At 42.5% G+C, this 19,265-nt stretch overlaps 1 protein-coding gene across 1 annotated transcript in view; it reads left to right on the forward strand.

Annotated features, from left to right (window-relative positions):
* NEK11 (NIMA related kinase 11) overlaps positions 1-19,265 on the forward strand; it is a 116,944-nt gene that overhangs the window by 78,266 nt on the left and 19,413 nt on the right. Inside the window, exons 12-13 of the mRNA XM_015425829.1 lie at positions 2,619-2,776; positions 10,490-10,550. Of these exons, the coding sequence (XP_015281315.1) occupies positions 2,619-2,776; positions 10,490-10,550 (219 nt within the window). The remainder of the gene's footprint in view (positions 1-2,618; positions 2,777-10,489; positions 10,551-19,265) is intronic.

Below are 19,265 nucleotides of genomic sequence, written 5' to 3' on the forward strand. Positions count from 1 at the left end.
AACTTTGAAGACCATGAACAATGAATATAACTATTCTAAATTTGGAGAAACTCTAACTTGAACTGTGCAGAACCTGACTTTTTTCAGGAATCATTATAGAAGATTTTAGCGATCTGATTGTCACTAGCTTTAGTAAATATATAAACGAAAGAGATCTGGAAACAAAGAATTAAGACAGAAAATTTGTAACAGCTATTATATAAACTTGATGGAACTTCCCTTTCTGTCTTATCTCATTCCTTGTACCCTTCCTGCCCTATTATGTGTTAAAAACCAAATAAAAATTTATGAGGAGGGAAAAAAAGAGGTGGGGGTGACTTGACCAATGGAGTAAAGTGGGGGAAGTTGAATGCCTTGCAGCCAGGCCCTTTGCATGAGCTTGGGATGAAGCCAGCTGTGCTGGCACCAGGCACACACTCCTCCCAGTAGTGTAAAAATCTTGTTTGGCAGGGAAATGCCTAGAGGGGTAGAGGCACTGTGAATTCGAGATGGGGCATTGCCCAATGGGCCTGCACTAGCTACGGCCTTGGTGCTCATAGGTAGCACTATCAGCAGGCATGCACCAACCTAAATCTGGAGAAACCTCTTAGAGATCAGGTGGTCATTTTCCAAATGCCCACTTAGAAATAGGGCTGCCAAGTGGGGGCAGGTGGCGGGTAAACCCCCGCTTTGGAGGCCCGATTTCCACTGCTGCGGAATCGAGCCCCGGGGGGGACCCCACCCCGGCGTGCGCGTCACCAGGAAGTGACGTTATGACGCCGGGCACGCTGGGGGCGGGGCCACGACAATCCGAGGAGAAACTCTATGGATCCACCCGGGAGTCCCCCGCTGCGGAAGTAAGCTATACTTGGCAACCCTGCTTAGAAAGCTTATGACTGTCCAGCCAATTCTGAATTGCAAAGAGAGAGAACTTAACCAGCACTTATTATAGATGAGCATTGGTTGTATGTAGGTTTTAGAAATTGAGAATGAAAGCAGTTATGGGCATTATGCATTCATTGCAATTTATAAGCAAGTATTTATTTTTTTTAATGCAAAGATATTAAAACTGGAGACAAAATTGTTCCAAGACAGAGATTTGTTTTACCTTTTTTGTTCATTAGAAACTTGCTGACATGAGCATGATATTGTTTTCTTGGACAATCACCCTACTTTGGTCGCATGCTTCTTTTTTATTTTAAATAAATGAGGCTGCCCATTGCCTCCTAAATGCATGCAGCATTCAGAATGCTGCATTAGTGCACTAATAATGAACTCCAGGGAAGGAGCAAATTAAAACTATTTTTCAAAGAGTTTGTTTATCTCGCTGAGGGAATACTGCAGTAATTATAAAACACAAGGAGAGCACCAAGGAATTTGGCAAGAACGGCTTGGATGTTTCATATTTTCATTGTCTTCTGCAGAGCTTCATTCTGTGCATAAACATCTTGCAAAATATTTAACAGTCCAGTCCTAAGACCCCAGTGTCACTGCATTGCCCAAAGTGGTGTGTTACGAGCATCACTAGCTGGTACCCTATTCCCTGCTCTGCAGAGGAGGAATCACTAGCCTGCTGTTAGCCCTTCTTGACCCTCCTCCCTGCTCCCTCCCTTCTTTCCAGCCATAATTACAGAGGAGTGTGGCCCTCTTTGGAAAGTACCACCCCACCTTGAGCAATCAGGGTAGGGTGAAGCTTTCTGAAGACAGCAGAATCCCTCTCCAGTTACAACTGGGAAGGGAGGGGGGGGATGAGCAGCTGCCAGGAGTGGCCAAGCTAAGGAACGGAGAGATAAAACCTTAAAACACCCCCCCAGCTTGAATGTTCTTGGCAGCCACTCTTGTCCCCTCCTCCTTTCTGTTGTAAAATAGTCAAAAGTATTTAAATTACTCAGAGCATCAATGGATCTTGCTCCATTGGAAAGAAGAGATTTCTTTGCATTTAAAAACCTTTATTTCTAAGGGTAAAAGGTATACAGGAAACCTACAAAATAACAAACTCCTAAGAGCTACATTTTCTAAGCTGCTTACAGTTCAAATCATGGTTACACAGTACACACAGATAATGGAGAATCTGTCCTTCTTCTTGACCCCTAGAAAGGAAGTAACCTGAAAACAAATAACCTATCTGTATCACAATAGAAACTACTTTTCCCTGGCTAATTCCCCATTGGCACTGTGCCAGGTTTCCCTTCCAGGTCAGTCTAAACAATAGCAATCCTAGGTAAACAAGTTAACCCTATAATGACTGGATTGTCAGACCTTGTAAACACATACATTTCCAACACTTTCCTCCTTGGCCATAACTGGAAAGGGAGCCTACTATCTTTGGAAAGCTGCGCCCCATCCTGATTGTCAGAGCTGGAGTGGGGTTTTCCAAACAGAGCCAAATTCCTCTCTGATTAGTCAGAAACAATCAGAAGGGAAAAGCTGCGTTTTCACTATTACGTTCTTATTTGTAAAGTATATGCATTTAAATCACTGCATTACTTCTCCAGTATTTCTACACATGCTTTTTTGTGGGTAACTTGTCTCCTTGTAATTTTGGGGTTTTGAAACTGAAATAGATAGTTAGCAAGTAACTTCCGAGAAGGATTTTTTTTCTTACTGTGCCCCCACCCTTTTTCTCTCTTCAAAAACAGAGATCCCTGAAGACCCACTCATTGCGGAAGAGTATTACAATGATGGGTTTGATTCATGTTCAGAAACCAGTGAGGAGGAGGAGGAGGAGGAGGAGGAAGAACTGACGAAAGTGGAGGAGATAGAGGTGTCACAGACTGTCTGTAGAACAAATCGGCAGGTATACAGACACCCTTCTGATAACTGCTGAACATCAAGGGCCATTTTTATAGCTGAGAACAGCAAGCAAACGTAATGGAAGGGTGCACTGAGTGTGTGTGTGTGTGCAGTCCTGAAATCTTTGGAATATTTCTCAGAAATCTTTTAAAAATCGCTTTAGCATTATGATTCCCCAAATATTTGGCCATGACCTTGGAGGGCCCTGGCTAGCCCAGTCTCATCTGATCTTGAAAGCCAAGTAGGGAGACCACCAAGAAAGTCCAGTCTGTCTACACCAAGGCAGGCCATGGCAAACCCACCTCTGAATGTATCTTGCCTTGAAAACCTTACGGGGTTGTGACTTGACAGCACTTTCCTCCACCACCACCCAAAATAAACTGAAATGAACTTTTGTTTAGAAGTCAGTTGTGCAGCACAGGCATCATCGTGCCATGCAGGTGTTCATGCTATGTGCTGTGCACTGCTTCGTCACAGTACTGCTAGTATTATAAACGTTTTGGAGACATACCCTAATGCCGAGGAGAAGAGGGACTGCACAGCACTCTCCACATCGATTTTTATCGTCGTTTTCATGTTCGACGTCTATAACATTATTTGTGGTGTGGAAAGTGGATAGGGGGAAGCTTTTCTCCCTCTCCTATAAGACTAGAACCCAGGGTCATCCACTGAAGCTGAAGACTGGAAGGTTCAGGACAGACAAAACGAAGTACTTCTTCACAGAGTGCCTAGTTTAACTGTGGAACTCACTGCCCCAGGATGTGGTAATGGCCACCAACTTGGAAGGCTCTAAAAGGGGAGTGGGCGAATTCATGGAGAATGGGGCTATCAGTGGCTTCTTGTCATGATGAATATCTACTCCCTCCAGAGGCAGTACACTTCTTTATATCAGTTGCTGGGGTGCATGGGTGGGGGAGGATGCTGTTGGAGTCATCCTGCTCGTGGCCTTCTAGCAGCAGTTGGTTGGGCACTGTGAGAATATCGTGCTGGACTAGCTGGGCCTATGGTCTGATCCAGCATGGCTCTTCTTATGTTCTAATCTCTTCTTCCAAGTGCTGCCTGTTTTAACAGATAATATCTATATTGGGACGATGTGCCATGACAAATGTGTGTGTTTTACCATGAAATTCGTAAAGCAGAACAGCTGTAACACAGTATAAATGTGCTTGAAACAGATGAGAGACATGAATCTATTAGCTCTGGGTTTCTGATCTGGGCTGCATACTGAGCTCCAGCTTTCACAGAATCACAGAGGGCGATTTCTCACTAGAGCTGCCTCGCAGCACAGCACCGTTTGCCTCGACACAAACATGTCAATTTCACACCCGAAGCTCCGGGGCTGCATTTTCACTCGGGGCTTCGCCCGATTTCCTCCGCAGTTTTGCGTTCCTGGTTTTTGAGGATCATGAAACTGCGGAGGAAATTGGGCGAAGCCCTGAGTCAAATGCAGCCCCGCAGCCTCTGGTGTGAAATTGACATGAGACTTGAGCCCAGATCTGTATGCAACTTGCTATCCTGTCTATCAGACATAATCAAACAAAAGCAGAATAGGATTTGTTTCAGAAATTTTAGGCTGCACAGACCTCTTGAAAACTCTCTTGTATACTGGAAATTGATTCCTTCCTCTCAACAGTCTTTCTTGTATTCCCCCCTCTCTAGCAGATCCAGTGTTTTTCTTTTACTTTCTTCCAGCATGTGAAGGAATTCTGTCAGTGGAGGTCAATCAATAGTTTTTGCTTAATCTGACTAGTATTCAGTGCATTAGAAGGCATCCACTGTAAACAAATCTTAGAAATGAAGAGAAAACTCAGTACTGGCAGTCAGGTTTGGGCAGAGTGACATACTGTCATGTCAGCGGTTTACATTTCTGTGACAAGAAAAATTAGGGCTGAAGGGAATGGAAGCTGTTTTATTGACAGCTCTGTCAAAATGTTATTCTACTCTTCTTTTTCTGCTGTGTTCTTTTCTCCCCAGTATACACATGTACATTTTATTGTCATTAATGAATGAAGCCACTATACAAGGCAAGGGGAGAATAGTCTGGTATATGCATGTTTAGCTCCATATCAATAAAACAAGGCCCTCTCATCAGTGGTTAAGAGTGACAGACTCTAATCTGGAGAACTGGATTTGATTCCCCATTCCTCCACATGAAGCCAGCTGGGTGACCTACGGCCAGTCACCGTTCTCTCAAGTCAGCCCCACCTATCTCACAGAGTGTCTGTTGTGGGGAGAGGAAAGGAAGGTGATTGTAAGCCACTTTGAGACTCCTTAGGATTCAGAAAAGCAGGGTATAAAAGCCAACTCTCCTCCTGCTCCTCTTCTTCTTCCTCATCCTCGTCCTCCTCTTCTTCTCCTTCTCCTTCTCCTCCCCCTCCTCCCTCACACCAGCACTTTGATCCTATTTTTCTGAATCTCAGTTCCCCCCACCATCAAACAAGCCTTAGCTTTCAGTTTCCTCAGTTGAAAAGACCATGGCCTAATTTTTTTAAAAAAAATTATAGCTTTGGAGTGTCTAGAAGTTTTCAGTATTTTTGATTAAAATCTGATCTTTGTAAGGGGTTGTTTACACAATGGATTCAGATGGGATGTTCTCCCCGCTTAGGGGTTGATTTTTCTTTTTCCTCATCACTTCAGCCTGTGGCTCATCTGTTGAATGAGGTTCACTGACTGTGCTCTTAGAAAATCTCGAACACTGATTTCTCCTTGAACTGAATGGACATTGAAGCCAGTTTTAATGAGAGCCAGGCAAAACAAGAGTTTGGGGTTAACAGCAGAATAATGCTGGTGAAAAGAATACCATCTTAACTACACGTAGGAGACATAAAGTGCTGAGCACCTTGTAACTGGACTGCAAGAATGCAGTGGATTATGTGACTGTAGAAGGCATTAACTATGGCTATTGGCAGGGCTATTTTTGGGCAGGAACACACAGGAATAGAGTTCTGGCTGGCTTCAGAGCTGGCCACGCCCACTACAGCCAAAACCACTGCGTGCGTGACTACAGAGGGAAGGCCTGGAGAGCAAACCCCCCCCCCCGGCGAGTCCGAGGCGGGTGGGCCCAGGGGGGCTCTAGAAGGACCCCCATCCCTTCCCTGGCCTGTCCAAGGGCTAGCTTGCCCTGGGTCCCCGCAGCCGTGGGGTGCCCAGGCAAGCCAAGGGAAGGCATGGGGTGTGGCCTAATACGCTAATTAGCTGTGCTGTTGGAGGAGTGGCCTAATATGCTAATGAGTTCCTGCTGGGCTTTGTCTACAAAGAAAGCCCTGGCTATTGGTAGGGCCCAAGTAATGGCCAACAGACTTATCATGTTCCCCACCCTCCCATCATATACACACAATGCCATAAATCACAAAATGATGTAAATAACTACAGCATGGTAATGGGCACAACAGCATAGGATGGAGGCCCATGAATTTCCAGCCCCAGTAAAGTATACCTTTTTCTTTTGGCCCTGACTGGTGATTGAGAACAGCCAACTTGGTCTGAAGCTTGATAGGAGCAAGTGGGGAAAAACAGCAATGATGAAAAGAGCAAGGGCCAGTGAATTGCCTGCCTGTTCTCTGATCTAAGGCTACAGTCCATTGGGAGCTTCTGCACAACACTTGTTCCAATAAATAGACATTGTGCAAGAGAAAGTGTTGACTTTTATACTGAATTCTTCAGAGTATCCTATGTATGAATCATATATATTTAGGAATCACAAGACAGAACCATCTGTCCAATTTATCCAACTTTTTAGTTTTAATTTAAGTATGCAAATATGCTATTTCTAAAAATAAAATGGATCCTGAGTTGGTGAAAACAAACACAAGGCTCTTTTTTTCCTATGACATATAACCTCGCCCCCCCCCCAGTTATCAGTTCCATACAGCAAGCCTGAAATAGCTTTCGTTTCATTAGCTGATCCCATTTCCCTTCAGCTCAGCATGATTTTAGATATTTTGGGATTAATTGATATTAAAGATGCAAATGTTGCTCGTAATGTTAAGCATCAAAACAGATGGGGCACAATCCAGCTAAATTTAAGCACTCTGAAGTCCTATTGATTGCAATTTAAAAAAAACTTGAGCAAGTGTTTCAATCTCTCTGAAATCGGTGAACAAGGTATTTTTAAATAGATCGGAACATTCCCATTAATCCACTTCTGACTATTCTTTATAAAGATTTTGTTGTTGTTGCAACTGATTTATGGTGACCCCATAGGGTTTTCAGGGCACGAGATGTTTGCCATTACCTGCCTCTGCATAGCAACCCTAGACTTCCGTGGTGTAGTGGTTAAGAGCGGCGGACGCTAATCTGGAGAACCGGGTTTGATTCCCTGCTCCTCCACATGCAGCCAGCTGGGTGACCTTTGGTCAGTCACAGTTCTCTCAGAGCTGTTCTCTAAAGAGCAATTCTGTCAGAGCTGTCTCAGCCCCACCTACCTCACAGGGTGTCTGTTGTGGGGAAATAGATCCAGGTGGTCAGCCATGTTGGTCTGAAGCAGTAGAACAAATTTAGAGTCCAGTGACACTTTTAAGACCAACAAGGGCTTATTCAAGATATGAGCTTTCGTGTGCAGGCACACTTTTTCAAATACACTGGAATGGTGGGTAAGGTTCAGACTTATAGACAGGGAAATTAACATGTAACATGATGATGTTTAAGATATGCAAAGTGAAAAATAACAAGCTAAGATTATAAGGCACTACGATTGTTTTAATGTTGATGTATTTTAAGAAATTTTGTACTGTTTTCTATTTTATGTGGCAACATGCCTTGTTAGCCGCCCTGAGCCTCCGGGGAGGGCGGGATAAAAATGCGAATAATAAATAAATAAATAAATAAGGTCAACAGTTGTAAAACAATAAATATGTCCGAATACCAGATAAATGTCTAAAGGTGTCTTTTCTAATTGTGGGAAGCAAACTGAGAATCTCCATTCTCTCCTCCCAAGCATGGAAGGAGAATGTGATGGGTTTAAGCATGGCAACATTTGAATCCTCTGTAAAAGCAGCATGCAGAAATCATGACATTTCCAGATGAGCAGGGCAATCCTAACCAGAGTTGCACCCTTCTAACTCTGTAGAAGTCAGTGGGTATAGAAGGGTATAACACTGTTTAGGACTATTACAAATGTTAACGTGAATTCAACACTGACCTGACTTTTCTACCTCCATTGCTTGTTCATGTTTATCCCAACTTGGAACTATTCTTTCTTCTTCCTGTACTTAAGCTTCCACACTAGGACACTTTTTCATTACTCTGTCATTTCATTTCGTGTGGTACTTAATATTGTGCTATACTCCCCCCCCCCTTCTCAAAGGGCAAGTTCTTGCTTTATTTTACTCAGAACAAAGTCAAATTTAAAAAAGGTTCTCTCTGCATTTTTCTTTTTGTTTCTGTTTTGCAGCCTGATTGATTACTTCCTGTTCTCATGTGACTATGGCATTCACAAATCAATGAATGGTCACTAATTGTCTACTAAATAATTTTCACTTTGCAATCACTTTTAAGACCAACAAAGCAACAGATAAGTCTGCTAGGGGGAGCACAAGATTCTTATGATGGTACAATAATTACAAGAGACCAGTGTGCTAGGCAACAGCTGGACTCTCCAGAATTCAGTAGCATTCTGTCTCGTGCCTGGTTAACATCTTAGGGCAGCAGAAAATCTTGTCCCGTGCAGGGCTACAGAACACCAGATCTGTCCTGGCAAGGGGCACAGCCAAGGTTGGGCCTTGGAGTGGAGGCGGAGGGACAGGAGGAGCAACGGGAGAAGGTGGCGAGAGGGGCAGCAAGAGGGGCAGTGGTGTTGCTGCCCTGCTGCTTGGTTGCCTCCTTGGCCCTCCAAGAAGGTGCAGTGAGGCACCTGGGTGGACCATTCTCTAATGGCCCGCCCAGGCACCTCACTGCACCAGCCAGCAAGAATGCCTGCCCCAGCTCTCTGAGAGCTCGCCAGCAGGCCATTCTCTCCTCCTCCCATGCTCCCCGAAGCGGAGGGGGGCTGATGGGGAGCTTGAAGGGTGGGGCTCAAAGGAAGCAGCAAAGGAGGGAAATTAAAAGGAACAGTGGCACTGAAGGCTAGTGTGGTGTAGTGGTTACAGTGTCTGACTAGCACCTGAGAAACCTACAGTGCCATCCTAAGAAAAGTTATACCCTTCTGAGCCCATGAGAAGGGTGTACCTCTGCTTCAGATGGCACTGCTAGGTGTATATCTCCTCTGCCACGAACGTCAGTGGATGGCCCTGGGCCAGTTATACTGTCTTGGCCTCAGAGGGTTTTCGTGAGAATGTAATAAGAAAGGTAGAACCATGAACCCCACTTAGAGTCCTTTAGAGGAAGGGTGGGCTAAAAATGCATCAGATAGATAGAAACATCTCAATATGTATCACTTACTATTTGAAGGATTTAAACATCATCAACAACAACAGCATCTGAGGAAGTGTGCATGCACATGAAAGCTTATACCCAGAATTAAGCTCTGTTGGTCTTAAAAGTGTCACTGGACTCAAACTTTGTTCCGTCACTTCAGACTAACACGGCTGCCCACCTGAACAACAACAACAAATATTTGTGCTCTGCCTTTCCGTTCAAGGAATTTGAAGGCATCTAACAATGATAGGAGCTGTGGTGGCTCAAGTGGTTAAGACGCTGAACTGCAGGCTGTGGAAGGTCAGTAGTTCAGCAGTTCGAGACCCGAGTGTGCCGCATGACGGAGTGAGCTCCCGTCTCTAGTTCCAGCTCCTGCCAACCTAGCACTTTAACAGAAAGGTAAAACCATTACGTGGTTAAGACGCTGAACTGCAGGCTGTGGAAGCTCAGTAGTTCAGCAGTTCGAGCCCCGAGTGTGCCGCATGACGGAGTGAGCTCCCGTCTCTAGTGCCAGCTCCTGCCAACCTAGCAGTTCGAAAGCAAGAAATTGCAAGTAGATAAATAGGTACCACTTCGGTGGGAAGGTAACAGCGTTCCGTGAGCCTTGGTGTTTAGTCATGCCGGCCACATGACTACGGAAACGTCTTCGGACAGCGCTGGCTCTTCGGCTTTGAAACGGAGATGAGCACCACCGCACCCCTAGACTCGGATTCGACTGGCTTTCGAGCAAGGGAACCTTTACCTTTACCTTTTTAACAATGATAAGGTTAAAGCAGCTGCAATTACATTTTAAGTTCAACAGAACACATACCTTAAAGCAGGTCTGAAAAAAATTGCAGGGCAACAGTGAAAACAGTAGAATGCAATGGAGTTTCCAGTGGCATTGCCTAGAGATTCCTTGTTAAAATGGGACAAATGATGGCAATTCCAGATGAAACAGCTCATGTGGAAGCAACTGTATTTCAGCAAGTTCCTGCAGGATATTTTGATAGTTATTAATTTTAGCATAAATGGCTTCCGAACTTATTATGTATCCATATTGCACATAAGACATATTGCAAGGATACTCAGGAATATTGCCTTTAAGGATATCTCTGACTTGAGGATTAAGAACAGAGATGGATACTTGAGGATTAAGAACAGAGATGTGAACTTGCTTGAGCTTATTGTCAAAAAACGGAGAGCTAAATCAGAAAGGTAATTGATTCTTGTATTGCTGTATTCTTTTTGGTATTTTAAGCAGCCATGTATGCTGTTTGAACCTTTATTTTCCTTGTTTAGCTACTAAATTGTAACAGAGCACTGTTTGTGGGGTCAAAGTCTATTGAAACAGGTGATTCAAATCTTTTTCTTCTGCTTACAGGACAGCGATATTGAGGCAATGGTCAGGTGTATGGAGAACATACTAAACACTGGTTCCTTAGGTAAGATGATATGTTCTTTCCAACTTAGGCCTGAACATGTATTTAATTTTCTCTCTGTCCTCTGCTGTTTACAGAAAGGGGCACTAGCAGAGCATTTGTTTTCCAAGCTGAAAGGGTGAGGTAGAATCCCTCATGTGTTCTGTTAAAGGACCTCAGTCAGAAGGAGTCAGGAAGGACCCTCTGTCTGAGACTATGGAGGGATGCTACCAGTCAAGAGAGATTGATGAACTAGGTGGACCAGCGGCCTTAACTTGGTAGAAGGCAGCTTCATAAGCAGGGCTATTTTTGGGCAGGAACGGACAGGAACGGAGTTCTGGCTGGCTCCCAAGTTGGCCACGCCCAGCAGGAACTCATTAGCATAATAGGCCACACCCAACAGCAGACACTCATTCAGATTGGCTACATTAGGGGGTGTGGCCTAACATGCAAAGGAGTTCCTGCTACAAAAAAGCCCTGGGTTTTGACAACAAACAAGGTAAACAGAATAAGAAGCAAAAGGTGGGTGTGGCTGGATGACCACACTTCTGGTAACATGGGGGTGCGGCCTAATGTGGTAATGAGCTGTGCTGTCAGGGGTGTGGACTAATATGCTAATGAGTTCCTGCTGGGCTTTTTCTACAAAAAGAGCCCTGTAATAAGTAAGGATGGGCACAAACCAGCTGATGAACTAAAGTTCACCACGAATTATTGGCTGGCTCGGGGGTTGTGAACGGAAGTTGGTGAACTGAAGAACTATGATGAACTGCCATGAATTTTGATGCAATTTGTGGTGGCTCATGACGGTTCATGGTAAACGGCTGAGCAGCTGGGAGTTCCCTCTGAATCAGCTGTTTGGTTTAAATGGCCCAGACCCATTTAAACCACCGCAGGGAGCAGAAAACCAGAAAACAGGAGTTTAAATGGCTCTGCTGTCTTCTCCCCTGCAAAAAGCCATGAATGAATCATTAATTCAAGGACAGCTCTCCTGTTGATTCATTTATTTCATCAGAGAAGTGGGAGGTATTTTTTCAAAAACAATATCCTAATATCCAGCATTCATCACTCCTTCAGAACCAAAAGGATTTTCCGGCCCAGCCCCTTGTGACAGCTAAAGAAATTGAGTCCCCAATTAGCAAGCTTAAGATAGACAATTTGTGGATTGTTCTGATGGCCAAGCTACAGTCTTGGTTTTGTTTTTTTACAAATAAAGTTTTGTTTGTTTTTTAAATAAAAAGCCTCTGTCTTTTCTCTTGCCTGTGTACCAGGATTCCAAGCCATGACTGAACCTTTGTTTGGAATCCTTGTTCATAGGTGAGAGAACAGATTATAATTTTGTTTGCTGCAGTTGGTATGTCACAACAAATTACAGCTGGTCTGAACCAAGAAACCTTCAGTTCCCCAGCTGTATGCTAGGAAAGGGGGAAGGAGTGTACATCTGAGAACTTTAGAGGCTTGTTCTTGTCTTGGCTTTCCTGTGCTTTCAGAATACATCCAGAGAGGAGCTGGATCCCCAAACACATATTTTGTCTTGAACTACAAAGTTAGTTCAAGTACTTGGCTGAGAGACCACCAAAGAAGTCCAGGTCTGCTATGCAGAGACAAGCAATGGCAAATCACCTCTGTTTGTCTCTTGCCGGGAAAGCCCTGTGGGGTCACCATAAGGCAGCTGTGACTTAACAGCCCTTTCTGCCACCACCACCATCACCACCACCATTGAACTCTGCTGGTTTTGTCCTCAGTATTTGGGTTTTGGTTGCTGAGGGGGAAATGTCTGAATTGGAATCTGCAACACCAACATTTCAAATACTACAGTAGGCACTGGCTTTGTTGGTGCTTTCCTCATAGAACGTTGTAGGTTCAGGCCTTCTTTGTTGATTTCAGGATTGCTACTTGAGACCATGAACATAGGTTGCCAACTGTACACTACATGGACCACAGATTTGATGTTAGTTTATAGCCATTCTGGGACTACTTATTCAAAACACAAGAAAGAATGGGCTGGTTATCTGACACACTGTTAAACCCCATTAAAAACAACTGAGGCTTGTGCTTCTGGCCTTTTGCACTCCAATCATAACCCTCTTTGCTTAGAATTAAGTCTTCTTGATTACGATGGTCCTTGCTTCTAAATAAGCAAAGCTTTTGTAGACTGTTTTTTAGTTTTTTCTGCGTCCACAAAAACAGCACACCAATCAGCATACGTATTTGATTTTCAAATGATATAAATAGAGAAAAGTGTTTGTGATTAAAGGCAGCATCGTTTATTGGAGCATTTATAATCACTTTCATAAGGCCACTGTAGTCTGTCAATGATATGACAACATTTAAAAAAAAAACAGAAGAAGAATAATTGAAGTCACACATCTAAGAAAAACTTGATTAAAATGATATTTGGCCATTTATCTCTTAGCACATTAAGGTCATACTCAATTGATTCCAATGGATATTAACACATGTTGCAGTGAAGAGAGCAGCATTAAAATTAATTCATTTTGAATTCATTTGGGATTAGGTAGGATACATCACTCTCTTTTAATATACCGTATCTCACTCTAGATAAATTTGTAATAGTTGTAGATTTAACTGTGTGTTAGACTTAACCCCTAAATTACTCCCTGTGATATTTAGCTGTGCATTCATTTTTCCTGGACATGCTAACAATCATATTTTAAAGAATAGATTGTTGTACTATTACCATGGTGTTGATGCTTCCTTTTTATTTCCTTTGGTTATGGAATATGGTTTTCTGACCCAAGGGCAATCAACATCAGGGCAACTATGTTGTCCCTTTGTAGAAGAAGAAGAAGAAGATAAGATTGGATTTATACTCCGCCCTTCACTACCCAAGGGAGTCTCAGAGCAGCTTACAAACTCCTTTCCCTTCCCCTCCCCACAACAGACACCCTGTGAGGTAGGTAGGGCTGAGAGAGCTCTGACAGAAACTGCTGTTTTTCAAGGACAGCTCTTATCAGAACTATGGCTTGCCCAAGGTCATCCAGCCAGGTGCAAGTGGAGGAGTGGGGAATCAAACCCAGTTCTCCCAGATTAGAGTCCGTGCACTTAACCACTACACCAAAACTGGCTCTGTAAGGTAGCTGCTTACAGCTTCACCAACAATGCAGAAATGGCTAACAGGAAAAATATGACATTAGAAGATCAACGACACTTTAAAGTATCACTGAGGATGACAGCCACTTCCAGCACATCTTTTCCACAAGACCCTTTTATGTAGAAGACATTATCAGTCCGACAAAAAGGAATACATGACCATAGGTTTGCAACATTGCTACAGGAATGTAACCGTCGCATATTTAGTATGCAGTACAATTGTTAATTCATTTGTCTTCTTAAATCAGACCACCCCTATAAAATGCATAACTATAGGAAACAGCCAAAGACAGCAACTTGTTCAAGATCACATATTGAATATAAAGGTCTAGAATGGCCAGCTTTCTGCTAGATGTCATTGCATCGTACTAAGGTTCTACAAAGTCATTTAGAAACTCATACTAAACGAAGAATGGGGTTCCTTGAATAAGAGATATATTTTCCCCAAATGCACCTGTTCTGTGTTAAATGAACAAGTGAGTTTGTAATAGAGCCATGTGGGAAAATGCTACTTTTGTGGAATTTGGTTCTTCCTCCAAAGGTATTTTGGAACATTAATTTTTCACTAAATATATGATGTGCTTTTCCTTATGAGTGTTCCTGTATATGTCACAATCACATTTTTACTTTATAGGTCCCAGAGTAGCACAGTTTTGTCATTAAACAGCATCTCACTCGCAAAATGTAACCTTTTCAGAACTTCTGAATGCAGCACATACTAGCAAAAAAGTTATGTCTATTTGCCGAAGGCCATTTCTGCAGGGTTATCTACCCAGGGTTCAATGCTGTTGGGAAGCGGGGATTTTTCCTGCTTCCCTGCAACATCACGGTGCATTCGTGCACCACCTGGAGTCTCTCCAGCTTCTCTCTGATATTTCTCAAACCTGTTTGCTCTGACATTTTGGGAGAGATCAAGTAAAGCCTGCATGGCTGCCTTGTTGGTGGGAGAATTCAGATTTTTCTGCCCGCAGGGCTGCCATTTTTCCTGATGCTGATCCCACAGCTGCCATTTCATCCCCCTCTACTGGGGGGGGGCTTATTCATTTTTTAAAATATTTAAAATATTGTCACTAAAATGTCATGGCGATATACCATTGAAGCAATAGGTTTAATGGGTCCTTTGAATTCACATCTTTCATTTTAAAAAGGCAGTCTCTAGCCTCTTCCCCTGCGTAGATAAGAGGCATATCTTCACAATGGAAGGAGCTAGACATTTTTAAAAAATGAACGCAGGAATTCACAGAATCTGTTAGACTTATTGTTACAGTGGTACATATTCTAGTGCCAATTTTTTGTGTCATTGCAAAAGCCCTTGTGGCCCAAAGGTGGCCATTGGGGGACTCGAACAGCAAAGCTGCCGGGAATCTCCATTGCCACTGCACTTTATCTGGAGCCAAACCAGCAGTGGAGAAACCACACAAGCCCCTCCCCATGTGGAAAGCACCAGAGAAAATAAGAGTCACCTGTAATATTACTACTGATAGGTAACTGTGTTTAGTATTTGCTTTTTCTTCAATACCACCCTCCCTCCCTCTGATGAGTCCACGGAAGCGTACGTGGCCCCTTCTCCCTCTGTTACCCTCACAACAAGAGGGCAAGGTAGGCGAGCTTGTGGGGGAATGACTGGCCCTCCAGCGCCATAGCAGATGGGAGGCCAGCTACCCCGGTTTTTAGTCCAGTGCTCGCTGTCAGCTTGAAATGATGTGTAGTATCATAGTTTATGGTATCACATTGGTGTGAAAGCTGGGGTGTTGTATTTTAAACATTGATTTTCTAGTAGTAGAAACCCTACTCCCACCCCTTAAATTTGCCATTGGAATATATTAAATAATTTCAGGGAGAACCTTCATATAACTGTAACATTCTATTTGGTGCGGAGAAAAGGTAAATAATGTACTAAGAGTGGATTTTCAGTATTCAGTTCATTAACATTTAATGAATGCAAATGTTCATTAAACATTTACTGATAGTAAGTTGCAACACAATGCAATGTGACTATAAAGAATGGCAAATTGTGACTGTGTTATGTCTTCCATAGTGCCTCAAGTTATGCAACAATTAGATTTCATACATTACCTAGACGCTTCTCTTATCCCCTCTAATTTTTTGGATAAATGTTTTCAGAATTGATTTTGCAAGCAGATTGTGTAAGCCATGCACAATGAAGGCCATCCATTCTAGAGTCACATAATTGCTCAGTGATAGTATAATTTTACATGAATTGATGTTGTTTTGATGGCATTAGCAAGAACTATTTCTGTCATTCAATTTACATATACTGGAGGCTGATGAAATATTTAGGACTGAGCAGGAATATGTTGTTGTTACCAGCATTCTTCAAGCAGAACTCTGCTGTACCCAAACAAGCTAAGCAGGCACCTCTCTCCTTAGGTCAGTAAAACAAAGTTGGCAATTTATGCATGGGGTTCACATTTCTATCTTCCAACAGCTCCTGAGAAGACCACTTTAACATACCAGTAGTTCAGTTCAATTCAATTCAGGTAGCTAGACAGTATTCCTGTAAAAGTTTTCTGTGGGGACAAAAGTTAGAACAGCAAGGGGAAGGATTAAATATGCTTATCATTTATGGTGTGCATCATTTTTGAAAGATGCTACAAAATGCTGAAATAGATTGGGAAAGGGCTGCAAGAATGAATGGATTCTGGATTTGTCACCTTCTAATGAATGCCTGCAGATCCTTTTGTAACCTTCTACGAGTCAACAGCTGACACTAGGTAGCTACTTCACCCATTTAGGTGTTTAGTTGTACACACAAAATGTGATCCATATTTGGATACTGTAAAAAGTACAGTATGAAGACAAAGCACACTGAAAATGCATGCAACATCTAGGAACATTCAGCAGAAAGACTGGTCATGACACATTGCAATTGTTTGGCACCTACCAGCTTTCCTTCCAGTGCAAGAATGAGGAGGAGCTAGGGTTGCCAGCCTCCAGGTGGGGCCTGGAGATGTCCTGCTTTTACAACTGATCTTTAGACTACAGAGATGAATTCCCCTGGAGAAAGTGACTGCTTTGGAGGGGACTCTCTGGCACTATTCCCTACTGAGGTCACTCCCCTCCCCAAAGCCCACTATCTCCAGGCTCCACCCCCAAATCTCTAGATATTTCCCAACCCAGAGCTGGCAATCCCAGGAGGAGGCCCTTTTGGCCACTCAAAAGGCTGTGCTGGGAATTAGGGGACTCACATGGGCAAAAGCCGCATGGGACAGGACTACATTGAGGAAGAGAATCAGGTGACATTGCCCCACTGCCTCTTGTGCCAGTGAAAAGTTGATAGGACTGAACCTCTTATGTACTTAAAGTAGTGCAGCAAATAAATTGTGAAGTTGCCCTACGAGTCTAGTCTCCTAAGTGTTTGCAGTGAAGCCATTTGGTTCAGTGTGTTTTCTGCACACTGCCTTTTCTGGAATCCCAAACTCCAAACTTTAGCGCTTTTAGCCAGTGAGATGGAGATCTGTGGTCACGGCATATTGTATCAATTTGTATATCCTGAAAAAGTCAGCTGCCCAACACTCATGTGGTCTTGGGCCTTCCACTTCTGGTATCACAGTAGCTCTTACAGTAAAGCAAGGGTCAAGGTACTGAGCACTCATGACAAATGCTACTTCCATTGGATTTGGCTATTCCTCTAAAGATATTTTGAACCATTTCTTTCCATTAAATATAGAGCAAGGTGTTCTGATGCTGCTGTATGGTATATAATGACAGGAAGAAGCTGATAGAGGTGTTATCTTCTCCCGTCTGTTTAGATCTTTCCCAGCAGCTCAGCCTATCTGGTAAAGCTTATTTGGGATGGTGGTAGAAATTTGTATCAAGAAAAAGCTGGTTACAATCATCTTAAACTTGCAAAATTTCCAGTATTCTTATATTTCAAAGAAGTATTCTGTTAAATCGATACCTTCTTGGAGTCCTACTTTCCCCTTTTAAAAACTTGTGGTACCATTAATATAAAAAGTTCATCCATAATCAAAAACTTCTTTATGTTTAATCCTCTGTCCTTTTATTTAACTTCATAAACTGTAATCTCCCCCTCAGTTAAACAATTCCTAAATTTACTACTACAGTGAGGAGATATTGTTGCATCCGAGAACAAGTTTGGCCAACAGCCTACACGAAAGCAAAGCAAAGTAAAAATTGGTTATATAGCCTGAATCCCCAGGAAAGCTGAGAAAGATGACTTTAATAACAAAATCTTAGCTTAAAGGAAGCTGAAGCATTGCAAGAATAAAAAAATATTTGGGACGGTGCTAGAACAATAGTATGCAAACTACTTCCTCCATTGTGATGCATCTCACAAATATATTTTCTAATTTAACAGTTGAGCTACAACAACAGAGACTTTTAAAACTGTTGTGTCTCTTGTGGCTTTTTATAAATAACGCAAATATCTGAAGGTCACTTCACATATTTAAAATAATAGATCCTTCACCAAAGATGGAGAAATTAATACTATCCTTTAAATGGGGGGGAAGCATTTTACAGTGAATATGCATGGCTTTGTTTTCCACTGCCACAAGGTATCAGTGGATTTCCCCCAGTCACTGTGGAGTTTTTTTTTAATTTTACATGGGGCAGAACAAGGGCATCCTTTAACAAGTCTTTTTTAGTTACACTCTTAAAATACATGAAAGCTATATCAAAAACTAGGACATTAAAATCCTCTCAGTTTATAATTTTCCATAATTCAATAAAATAACATAAGGCCTGTAGACTATAATCCCTTCATCAGTAACCTTCTTCTGGGAATCCCCCCCCCCAATGGCTGGCCCACGGTCAGTGGATTGCAACATGGCAGCTGCTGGCCTGAAGAAACTGCTTTTAATGTTGAACATGGTCCATAGGCTTAGATAAAACAAAGCATGGTACTAGTACTACCCACATATTTGGGAGGATATAGTTTTCCTTTTTTAAAAAAAAATCTCTTGACAAAAGATGAAAACCTGAAGTCATTTGTAGGTAGGCATCATTAAGTTCTGGGGAATAAAAGCATTAATTGCAAGACTGTAGCTAAAGAAAGGCAAGCAATTCATCACTGTTCCAATTTCTCTCACAGGAAAACATGTCAGAATTAAATAATTTGCATTCAGCAGCAAAATTAGAAATGCGGTACAAATGCCTTTACTGACAACTCTCTATTATATTATTCTACTTTAATTAACCAGAATGATATGAGTTGTTCACAATGGCACAGTTGTACAAATAATGTGGGATTCCAGCCATTGAATTCCCCAAGACTCCTCACATCGTACATTGCAGGACTAGATTCCTCTTATACTGGGAAATGGGAAAATAACTCTTGTGAAGCCTGAGAAAATGTTGTATATGTAAGTGAAAGATGAAATTGGTACAGGGCACTTATGGTTACACTGAGTAATGTTCTCACAGCTTGGCAGAGTTTTCTCAGTCTACAAAGTTCTTTACACGTTGACTTATTTCTGTCACTATCTCAGGGTAACCGGCTTCTAATAAACAAGGAGACATTGGTTTCTTAGTAGACCATGAGATGAGATTTATACAGGTTTTTTAAAAGTTTTAATATGTGGTGGAAAATAAATATGACTATAGGTATTCCCAGACAAATGTTTTGCTTCATCTTGGCTTGCT

This window comes from Gekko japonicus, unplaced genomic scaffold, assembly GCF_001447785.1.
Source record: "Gekko japonicus isolate JY-2015 unplaced genomic scaffold, Gekko_japonicus_V1.1 scaffold2183, whole genome shotgun sequence".
Lineage (NCBI taxonomy): Eukaryota > Metazoa > Chordata > Lepidosauria > Squamata > Gekkonidae > Gekko > Gekko japonicus.